Source organism: Salminus brasiliensis, chromosome 15 (assembly GCF_030463535.1).
Source record: "Salminus brasiliensis chromosome 15, fSalBra1.hap2, whole genome shotgun sequence".
NCBI classification, from domain to species: Eukaryota; Metazoa; Chordata; class Actinopteri; order Characiformes; family Bryconidae; genus Salminus; species Salminus brasiliensis.
In genome coordinates, this window is record NC_132892.1 from 27,747,412 (window position 1) to 27,759,457 (window position 12,046).

General features: G+C 43.1%; 1 protein-coding gene across 1 annotated transcript in view; it reads right to left on the minus strand.

Annotated features, from left to right (window-relative positions):
• Window positions 1–3,754: 3,754 nt before the first annotated feature.
• LOC140535649 (UPF0524 protein C3orf70 homolog A) overlaps window positions 3,755–12,046 on the minus strand; it is a 31,627-nt gene continuing 23,335 nt past the window's right edge. Inside the window, exon 2 of the mRNA XM_072657055.1 lies at window positions 3,755–6,619. Within this exon, the coding sequence (XP_072513156.1) occupies window positions 5,991–6,619 (629 nt within the window). The 3' untranslated portion in view covers window positions 3,755–5,990. The remainder of the gene's footprint in view (window positions 6,620–12,046) is intronic.

The window sequence follows — 12,046 nt, forward strand, 5'->3', positions numbered from 1 at the left end:
AAAAAAACAAGGAAAAAAACAAGCCCACTGTAGGTGCAAATTTAGTGACATGCTAATGTTCAGGTAAGAGAGAAAGTGAGCAAACCTTTACTCAGTGTGTCTGAAAACAGTGGAAAACAGTCCCAGGACCGTTCACTTGACTCTGTGCTTTCAGATATGAGGCTTTATCCTCATATCTGACGGGTGTGAGTTGAGCCTCAGTTAGCTGAACCTCAGTAAGCAAAATAGTATCCAGAATATTTTATAGAAAATATTAAAATATAAATATTATTAGTAAGATTTACCATCTTCAACGTTGCAATAGAAAATCGTAGTTTCACTGCTTTCATTCTGATAGTGAATAAAATATGGCAAGCTGTCTCAGCCTAAAATTACACCAGCAACACAAGTCCTACCTCAGTTCTTACTGGTTAAATCTCAAATCCAAGACCTACTGTAGTTTGTAGTAGTAGAAGTTACTAATTCCCACTAGTAAAAACTCTCATTTTAGATATTAATACTATTATTTTGATATAGTTAGTTAGTTACTAATGTCCCAATCTGATCCAGGCATATGTCAATAGGTCGGATATTAGCTGTTGTAATCCGAATCTTTGTTTTGACTATTGCTCAAAGAACCATCTGTTGAAAGTTTTTTTAGGGGGCCAACAGTAAGCCTATGACGTTGCTCAGAGAACCTTTTGTGGCACCTTTATTTTTTAAGAGTGTTCCTATTGAAAGCTCAGCATATATTAATATTGGTCAAACAGAACATCAGTGTGTCACCGATGGCCAGCGGTAGCTCCAAGTGTGTGGTAACGTTACCCTTCCCATCCTCACACTTTCCCAAACCTTTTAAACCTGTGAAGAAACCCATTAAGCACAACCTCTCAGTACAAAAATCTCATTTCACACTGGTGCATTTTAAATCATGCGGCGAGCCTTTGGGCCTGCAGGAAAAGTTTGCAGCACCAAGCATTTTCAAGCGAAACCCTCTGCATTGGTAGTCTTAGCGGTTAGCCTTCAGACTGGTGGTGCAGTTCCTGCAAATGAAATGCGTTCCCTTCCCACAAATTTGATTTATATACGTTTCCTCACCTCAGATTCGGTAAAGATGCCCTGAAATGCTTTGTAGATTGATGTATAAATAGAAAGCATGTGACTTTGTTTGGGGTAAAAATGCTCAGACGCAACCTAACAAACCTATTTACCACGCTGTTCATTTTTGCCTCAGAATAAAACACTGATTTTCCTTTTATGGAGCTCTTATGAACAAGAACTCTGCTTTTATAGGCTGGTTCAGGTCACCTCAGCAGCTCACAGGAGCCACACAGCATAGCTTTTGCATAGCATAGCATACTTGGCATAGCTATGTTTTTATGGCACTGTGACCAAAATATTATGATTAGTTTTTATTTGACTATTTCCGACTCTTAGGGAATAAGCTCGCTGCTGCTCAGCGTCCTCTCGTCATGGTGTGCAGTTAGCTAGCTGTGGAGATTGTAGCTGGTTGGCTAGCATTAGCTTTTAGCCAGGAACCCATGTAGCAGTGTCACAACAGTAGCTGTTGTGTTTTACCACATCACGGCTTTAATTAGGGCTAGCAGGGCCTTCGCTAGTGGGCTGGGATTATGTCAATTTTGGAAGTGCAAATAAAAGGAGCCCAGGGTTTTGGAATTAGCCCATTTCCCAGCTTTGAGAAACTCTTTATTGGGTGTAGAACCTTTATCTTATACTGGGGTTCTTTAATTCTTAACCCTTTCAGACCTAATATCTTGTAGTCTTAAAAATAAAGGTTCTTGATTGCTTCTTAGCTTGGATGTTACAGTTCTAGGGAAACTCCACAATAAGCGTAGAACCTTTACCTTATGCTTAAGGTTCTTTAAAAACATCTACATAAGGTAAAGCTTTATACCCACTATACACTTTTCCTAGAACTTTATGTTCTAACCAAGAACAGTTGTGGAACCTGTATTTTCTCATTGTGAGATTGAAGGGGTTAACGGAGGACCAATGGAGGATGGTCAATTCCATGTACCCAACCCTCATTATCCAACTATGCTAAGCTAAATACAATTTTCCATTCTAGAGCACCTGTAAGGAAAAGCTAATTAACCAGCGTCAATTAATAAATGCTTTCGGCTTTGCGTATCCATGGAGATTGAATTGTAGCAGTGATGTAGGCCAGAAACAAACAGAAGCAGCAGGACTGAGTGTGATGCTACTGGCAGGAGGGGGTTGGTGGTTGGAAGTCCTTTTGCCGATAGCTACAACCCACTTTCGTGCTTATAACATTTACCTCCATGCCCCACAAGGCACCTGTCTCCTTGACAACCTGGAGTACTCCCCCTCCTCCCCTCTCCTGGGTAAATACAGACAGAAGAGAATACAGCAGTGCAAGACCCGACATCTCCATTAGCTTGTTAGGGGAGTGTGTGTTTGCCGCTGCAGTGCTGAGAGGCTTCTCCAGAGATGTGTACACAGCAGACCGAAGGAAAGGTGCGCAAATCCCTTAACATACTCTCTGCACTCCACTGACTCTGCCTGAAGGATTTGGCCAAAGGTTCTGTTGGCTCTATAGGGGTTTGGACGCTGGATTTCATTCAGAAATAACACTTGGTGCATAACACTCGGCCTTAACCCTTAGAGGTCAAGAGGTCATTGCTTTTGTTTTGCTGTGCTGTTCAAATACAGAGTGATACACACAACTGTGCGTATTGAAAGCCCTATTGAAGCTGCACCAGGGTTATCTAATGTCATTTTTAATAGATTTGACAGGCAGATTTGCCCAAAATCTAAAAGATCTGTACAAATGATTCCAGATAGCCTGCACCAAGACATCACAACTAGTACAGTCACATCAGCAGGTGGGCGCAAATCGACAAGCCGAAAGGTCACTCTTAAAAATACAGGTGCTTGCAGCCAAATAAAGGACCCACTTTTAATTCCTTAAAGAACCATGTTTGTAATAGAGATGTGTGGTGAGTGTGATGGCTCTCTACACCTTTAAAAGGTTCTTCACCCTCACACATCTCTTCTACAAACATGGTCCTTTATGGAACCAATAGTAGTTCTTCAATGGCGTCGCTAAAAAGAACCATTTGAAGCACCTTGAGAGTGAGAGTAGCATTTGGCTGCTCGTGAACTGACCAAATGCCAACTTAAGACAAGCCTACACCATCAGCAATTAGCACTGTCGAATGAGTGAGCTGTTCCTAGATCAGAATTAAAAACTATGGCTGCCACACCAGGTTTGCTTCAGAGAGAGCCATCTAGAGCGTCATCTGTACTAGAATTGCAATCCGTCAGATCTCTTCAAAACCATTTAAGCAGAGGCATACAACTGTTCGAAATGGGACTGCCCAGCCTTGACCTGTATCATCTTACACAGTGCAGCCAGTAATACCCTACTCTCATCTATTTAGCAGCCACTCCGGAAACTTTCATGGCCTAGCTGGTGGGCAATTTGATACCTGATTGCTTCTAAATGTCTAGATGTCCTAATGATGATGTGCAGCATGACTTTTCTCCATTGCAGTCAGCTTTTTCATTGGCCGACTTCTCTCTTCCAACCTCTTTAATGTTCCATCTGCTTGTCTGCTGACTAGCATGAGTGATAATTTCACGCAAGCTGTTCTCTACCCATTGAACGGATTACGTTTATTATGCCAGGGAATCACCAAGAATATTCCCTGCTGATTCATCTATTAGCCTCATTTATGAACCGAGGCTTACAGCACAAAGTAATTGCAGCTGAGAACAAAATGAGGGACTCTTTTGTATTTTTTTGGATTTGTTTATAAGAAAAATAAGAGATAAGTTAACAATAACTGATATAAGAAAGAAAAAAGAAAGAAAGAAAAAGAAAGGGAATATTTATATGTGCGATAAACATCATTTGTGTATCTACAGTATATGTTTATAGCTACAGTATTATTCCCTGATATGAAACTGAGCAGACAGACAGGGATACCCATTCATTCATCCAAGAACAGGAGAGGTAATCATACAAATAAGTGTGGGGTTCCTCAGGGGTACGTAATAGGTCCATTAGATCTTCTATGTAAACAGCTTTAAAATGGACATTTCTGCTCAGGCAGTGACGGATTTTCTGTGCTTATAAACTACAGGGTCTCGTGCAACAGGGGACTATAGTCACAGACTGGAGCCATCATCAGAGATGGACAGGAGCAGGTGGTCAACAGAGTTGCCTTAGTTTTAGTCTCCGCTCCTGTGAGGACAGCAGAGTGATCCTTGACAGCCTCTTTATTCTTAATGTCATTAAGAGATTCGAGTTTAATAACGGTCTGAATCTGATTTCAATACAATTGTAATCCCATGTAATACACATCAGGGATTTCTGGACCCAACATGGAATTTCTGTACAGTTTTATTATTAAGAAGAAAAAAAAAAAATACACCCACCCTCAGCAGTAAAAGGGATTGTAGGATCACGGCGTCCTGGGCATCATTTCAAGCTCATTTACGTCTGGGACTAATAGCCAAATCCTTATGGTTATATCACACTGTAGCGGTTTCATGCACTTACAGTACTATTCAGTGGTTGCATTGGCTTTAAGTCTCTGTATTCTGTTGGCTCGTAGCTCTTAGGCCCATGCAGGCTGTGCTTTTAGGTGTCGTGGGCTGCTAGTTTCAGAGTAGGAGCACTCGGAAAATGCATCTCCAAGCATGAAGAGACAAACCTGGCCCATTCCGATGTTGTAGTGGTGTTGTACAGGCCAGCACTTCCATCCTGATATGGTGGAGTGGGTTTTGTCATGTGCTTAGGTCATATGTCACTGGTTATTAAATAGGCTGTGAGGCTTTTGTCAGAAAAGGAACATTGCAACCTTTGAGACGTTCAGAGATACTGAAGGAAGTGATGACTGTGCTCATGCTTTGATGACACTGTCCGTTTCCTCTGGTTCCATACCTCTGGTTTCAAAAGTGACAGGGCAGCATCCAAAGTAGCCTTTGCTGTGCTTCCAGCATCTCTGCACTTGATGTTCTGCTGCAGATCAGATTCTTTGAAACCAAAAGCATGGATCACGATCTTTAATGATTGTCAAAAAGCTTTAATTAGATGTTCTCCTCATTGGGGGAAAAAGCTGTAATCTCCTGAAAGCCTTCAGGGCTGTGCACTGTTAGGTGACTGAGGTTTTTATGGGAACATGTAGCTCCTTACTCTGCAAGAGACAAGTGGCAATGTCGGCTTAGAAGTGCCACATAAGGCGGTGACTGAGTTTTTTACGGGGGCAGTGGGACGGGAACACCCTGGAGCATGGAGTCTTGACCCCTTTTCTTCACACCATCTCATTACAGTCCTCTGAATTCATTCATCATTTAGTCACAGTTCAAATGGATCCTCCTGACAACGGGCAGAAGAGTCCTCGCTCCATCTGTCCATCTCTTTCTCACTCCAAGACCCCCCCCCCCCTCTCTTTTCAGTGAATGGGGGGATGGTGCTTCTTATTTTTCCTCTATTGCTTAGACCTTCTTTCTCATTCCTTCATTTCTGATGCATTTAGCAGTCTCTTTCGGTTCCTTTGAGGGAAAACTCCATCATAGGCTATTTCTGTAGAGCACACGCTCACTCCTTCTCTTTGTACTGAGCATGAAAGTGAACTTCTTTTGAACCATATTATCGCTGTCAAGTATGAACTTGCTACTTCTGGCAGTGGAGGAAACAGTCCATCGTCTACGACTGTTGGCTGTAACCTTCAGTGTACTTTTGAACTCCATTGTGTTTAATCCTTTAGCAGGGTTACCATCCCAAGAGAAGACTGCACTTATGTGTAGATGATGGAGAGAAAGACCAGAGAGAAGGTTCCAACCTCAAGACAAAGAGAAGGAAAGGGTTTCTGTGGAAACATCTCAGGTGCACTAGCAGACAGTGTGAGAGTGTGAGTGTATGTGTTCTCTTGGCTTTTTCTCTTGTTCAGCCAACCAGTGGTCAAGTCAGACCGTGGGACGTCAGCGGCTGGGGTTGTCTGAAGGAACGTCTAGACGCATCAGACGGTCGTCTCAATCTTCTCAATAATCTCTACCATGGACTTGGATGGCGAAAGCAAGGTGCACTCGTCTTGCTCCCACAGGCTACCGGGACTGGAGTCTCCATCCGTGCTCAGCTCGTCATCCTCCTCTTCCTCATCCTCCTCGTCCTCGCAGGAGTCTTCGTCGCACGACTCCATGTAGTGCAGACCCAGCGCGTTGATGCCGGAGTCTTCTGAGCTGGATGGCGAAGAACAGTGATCCATTTTGGGACCTGCTTTTTGGCCTTGCTTGCCTTGAGTTTGACCCACTTGGGCCACTTGCTTGTGGACCCGCTGAGTGGACGCTTGGGTTTGCAAAGCCTGAGGCTGCTGCGGTGGACTGGGCATCGGTGGTGGAGGTCTCTGCACGTAGCACATCTTTCCGTTGATCCGTTTCACAATGTAGTCGTCGACAAACAGGTCAGAGATGACGCAAAACTTGGGTGACTCTGGGCATGGCGGGGCTTTGAAGTTGGAGGCGGTCCTGAGGAGGCGCTCAGTGAGGGAGATGGACAGGTTCATGGTATGGGTATTGTCTGAAGGTGTGGCAGGAACTGAGGTGCTGGGAAGCTGGCAGACGCTGGTCATAGGCTGGTAGACATATTTACCTACAAAGAGAAAAGGAGACCAGGGGTCAGAATAGAGGTGGACTTTGAAGAAGACACTGAAATGGTAAAAAGCAACAATTTCTGGCTTTAAATTGTTTTGGTTGGTTTAGGTGGAAAATCAAATCTGCACATCCCCTTACCACAACTGTGGCCAAGACATGTTAGGTGTCCTTTTTGGACCATATGTGATGCCCTGTTATGCAGCCTCAAATATAGTTGCTTATCTGCTTTCTGAGACTTCACTTCACTTAACTTCAGTTTCATGCAAATTTCAAGGTATTGAACAAGAGTTTTTCCTGCTTTTGTTGGAGTAGCTGTTTCTACTCTCCAGGGAAGGCTTTCTATTTGATTTTGGAGCATGGCTGTGAGGAGTTGATTGCATTCAACAGCATTAGTGAGGTCAGGATGTGGGATAATCACTACACCACCTCAGCCCCAACTTCCCAACTCATCCCAAAAGTAATGGATGCGGCACCATCAATCATTCCAGAGAACACAGTTTCACTGTTCCACAGCTAATTGCTGGGGGTCTGTATACCCCTCTAGCCCACACCAGGCATTAGGCATGGTGTCAATAGGTCCAGGTATATCTTCTGCAGAGAGTCCTACTCTATTGGCAGTACTTCTCTAAAGGGACTAGACAAGCTGTGTATGTGTGTGTGTATTTGCACATCAGCAGTGGTTGCAACTTAAACCTTGTATGTCCGCTCTTTGTCAGTCTAATTTTAGACTAACATTACTGTATTACATAATTAACATCAGTTTCATTAGCCCCCAAATTGAACTCTGTGGGACTCCTTAAAATAAAAGTAATAGCTGAATAATAAACATGGGGCTCATGCAATTAAAGTAGCTGAATGTTTTCATTAGAAAGGGTGTCCACAAACATTTGGACATATAATGTAGCTTGTACTTTTGTCTGCGCAACGTATTTGCATACAATGTTTCATGCAATGTCCACATAAGCAAGTGTATTTTGGATCATGAGAGAACCGTGGCAGGTATTCTGGGACACACTTCCAATAGTGGTTAGCTGTAGAGTACATTAGCTTGTCTTAGCTGGAAATCAGTGTAAATTAGATTTTTTTAGTGAACCATGGAGTTCAAAGGCAAAATGTAAAGTACTGATCAACTCGTATCTACCCTCAATAGCAAGAAACATGAAGGGACATTCTAAACCATCTGGGAGCAACACGCTAGCTGACAAATGTCTGCATTAGTGCTTTGCTGCTCAGGGAGGGGAAAAAAGGCAGAGAACAGACGTGGTGGAGTCAAAAAGTCGTTAAGACAGAGACAGCGATAAGTGCCAAGCATGTGGAGAAAATGAGAGGAAGAAAATTATCTAAGATATGGAGAGAACAAAAGGACAGAATCAGAGGCAGTATTTTCACAGAATAACCCAAATTCCAAATCATTTGAGAGTTGAGTTTGATGACTGAGAGATAAAGCTCAGCTTCGAACATGACGGCTTTTATGGAAAGATAAGAAACACAAATGAACAACGTACAAACACCAGCAGAAAACCCTGCCATGGTTTTTAAATGTGTCGGACAGCTTGTCCAGAATATTCAACCTGTTAATTTCGGTGTTAGCGTGCTTCCCAGTTTATTTTCCTCCAAAACTATACGTGCACTCATTGAGAGAGGCAGAGTACCATTAATACCACTGACAGTGTAGTGAAGAACGTTGGTTTATCTGGTTCCAAGGACTCAGGACCTGTCAAGGTGTGGAATCTACAGGTCTTGTGGGGTGTTCCTGGTCTGCAGTGGTCAGTACCTACCAAACGTCCTCAGAAGAAATAACAACCAGAAATATGGGCGCCCAAGGCTCTTTGATGCGCATGGAGGGCCCACCTCACAACGTCCAGGACTTGAAGGATCTGCTGCTAACGTGAAATCAGATTCGATCATCCATCCATCTCCTTTTCTGCTCTTTCCTGTTCTTCTAAAGCAGTGGTTTCCAAACCCTAGTCCTGGAGGACCCTCTTCCCAACACATTTGAGTAGTTTTCTGTTCTAACACATCACCTTCAACTCAGGAAGGACTTGTTAATTAGCTTATTAGCTGGATCAGGTGTGTTGGGAGCAGGGTAAACACTAACATGGGCAAGCCAGGAGGTCCTCCAGGACCAGGGTTTGGAAACCACAGCATTATTTTGTGAGACTAAATACAGTGAGCCCCCCCCACTCTACGAGACCGCATCTGCTTGGAAAATGAGCGAGATGTGTCTCCATGCGGGACTAAAATGATCAGAGCACTGCTGAGTTCAGTAGAAAACAGCAGGTAATTTGTCCTATAATTTTCTCAGGGCAGGAGAGAGAAAAGCACAGACATTGTTGGTAGCTCCTGTCAACTCTGGAAATTACCCCATGACCACATGTGTCCGTAATCTTGTCCGAATAGAGCTGCTGATGAATGGACGCATAAAAATGATCCAAAATGACTGGGAATGCAATTTTGTTCCATTATAGTACCCTGTGTGTGTGTGGAGGGGTGGAGGGGGACGTTTTTCCTGCTCGATAAAGTCACCGTTCCAGAGATGCAACATTTTGTTAGGCTAGAGATAAAATGATGGCCTTTTTTCTGTGTTTGCTTCATGCCTCACATTTTGCCCAACAATCAGGCCCACATGCAATTCTCAGTCATTTTCAGTCCTGTATGATAGCAGCATTTGAATGTGACGGCGCTGCATTTCCAGCAGGGTTCGAAATGGACTGCTGGCTGTAGAAATGCTCAGAGAAAGTGAAAGACATAAAGAGCAGCCCAGTTAACTAGAGCTCGGCATAAAAATCATTCCCATTCAGCAGCGCTGCTCCCATTTACATTCTGCTCGGCTGTGTGATACAAAAAGCCAATAACGTTTTCTACAAAACACCATGAAAACCTCTTTTCAAGCTTTTTCTAATGGCCTGTGAGAACACTTTAGTGCTTTATGACCCTCTAATCTCTTGCCTTTTCCCATTCAGCAAATTGTAATTCTTCTCGGAATTCTTCATATCGCATGTTGTCTCTGAATCACTGAATCATTTCCAGGTTGCTCTTTAAAAAAAACAGTCAATGGTCAGTCTATCAGCTCAAAACTAATAGAAGCTTACAAACAACTAATTAGTGTCTGAATTTTGTCTGCTGGCTTTTGTCTATTATATAATGAACATTATCTTACCAGTGCGTTAAGTGTCATGAACAACAAAAGCCAGTCTATGGTAAAATAGTCTACAATGAGTGATGAGTTTGCTGTAAGTTATGAATGCTTTGATGTAGGAGGCCGAGAGAACAAACTAGCTAGTCTTGATTTGTCTTGATCACACCAATATAGGGCTGTTATTTTCATCCTCACCATAATGAGTCACCAAGTACCCCTGAAATAACACACACTGAAGAAGCCATGAACTGACAAAACCTCTTTCTCCCTCTCGCTTCTTTCTCCACCCTCACTTCGACACAAGACCGTTAAGCAATCTACCTTAATAACCACCTTAACAATGTCTGTCCTTGAGCGTATCATCAGCAAGCTTTTCCTTCAGGCTTGACTTCAGCTGTGCTGCTTATCGTTATTTAGCATCTGTAGCGAATGTGTTGGCTAGCTAATATGATCTTAACTATAGAGGTTAGGGGCAGTGGTTTGAGCTCTGGGCCATCAATAGAGCTCGATACCCAGGATGGGCAAGCTGCCACTGTTGGGCCCTTTAGCAAGGCCCTTCACCCTCTCTGCTCCCCGGGCTCCGCAGCAATGGCTGCCCACCGCTCCGGGCACGTGTTCTCACAATCACTGTGTGTGTTTCACTGGTGTGTAGGTGTATGTTCACTGCATGGATGGGTTAAAGGCGGAAGCCAGATTCTATCTGTGTCCAACACCAATGGTAAATATGGATGTCTTGTCTTGTTCTGTCGTGGTCAGTTTATGTCCCAAGAGTAATAAACAGGGCATAATATGAGGAGGGAGGGGGAGGTGAGAGGATGCCATTCCCCACCATACTCTCACTGGTAAAGTGAGATGGCATAATGGGCGCTAGCAATAAAAGAAGTGGACGTTCTTTAATATCATGCCTGATCCCAGAGGAAGCATGTCTGAATCTTTGTCTGAGGAGAAAAAAGCATCTCTGAGCAGCAGAGCTTTATAGGAAATGAGGAGATCTTACACTGCTATACCATACCAGCTAAAATGTTCTAGATTAGCACACTGTCATACTAGCTGATGTGTTCTAGATTAGCACACTGTCATACTTGCTGAGGTTGTTCTAGATTAGCACACTGTCATACTAGCTGATATCTTCTAGATTAGCACACTGCCATACTTGCTGATATCTTCTAGATTAGCACACTGCCATACTTGCTGATGTGTTCTAGATTAGCACAGTCATACTAGCTAAAATGTTCTAGATTAGCACACTGTCATACTAGCTGATGTGTTCTAGATTAGCACACTGTCATACTTGCTGAGGTTGTTCTAGATTAGCACACTGTCATACTATCTGATATGTTCTAGATTAGCACACTGTCATACTTGCTGATGTGTTCTAGATTAGCACATGGTCATACTATCTGATATGTTCTAGATAAGCACACTGTCATACTAGCTGATGTGTTCTAGATTAGCACAGTCATGCTAGCTAAAATGTTCTAGATTAGCCCACTGGCATACTTGCTGAGGGTGTTCTAGATTATCACACTTTTATATTAGGCTAAAATGTTCTAGATTAGCACACTGTCATACTTGCTGGTGTGTTCTAGATTAGCACAGTCATACTAGCTAAAATGTTCTAGATTAGCACACTGTCATACTAGCTGATATGTTCTAGATTAGCACAGTCATACTAGCTAAAATGTTCTAGATTAGAACACTGTCATACTTGCTGAGGTTGTTCTAGATTATCACACTTTTATATTTGCTAAAATGTTCTAGATTAGCACTGTCATACTTGCTGAGGGTGTTCTAGATTAGCACACTGTCATACTAGCTGAAATGTTCTAGATTATCACACTGTCATACTTGCTGAGGGTGTTCTAGATTATCACACTTTCATACAGGCTTGACGGGTGTTCTACATTCGCACAATGTGACACACTATCTGAGGTAGTTCCACCTTAGCACTCGGTGCCATGTCCAGCTAAGCATATTGTGAGGTGTCCTACATGAGCACAGTCATACTAGCCTAGCTGAGATGTTCTACCTTAGCACACTGTAGGTGTTCTGTCAGCACATCATGCCATGCTAGCTGTGGCGTTTCACATTAGCACACTGTCGGACTAGCTGAGGTGGTTCTACCCTGGGACACTATGACATACAGTGAAGTATTGGCATTTTGTCCCAAGTAGGTGTTCTACTTAGCATGCTGAGCTATACTAGCCCAGGAAATGTATTTCTTCAAAAGTCCAGAGAAAAGCTGTCCTCAGTACATCTGTACCAGTGACAACCTTCACAGCATTC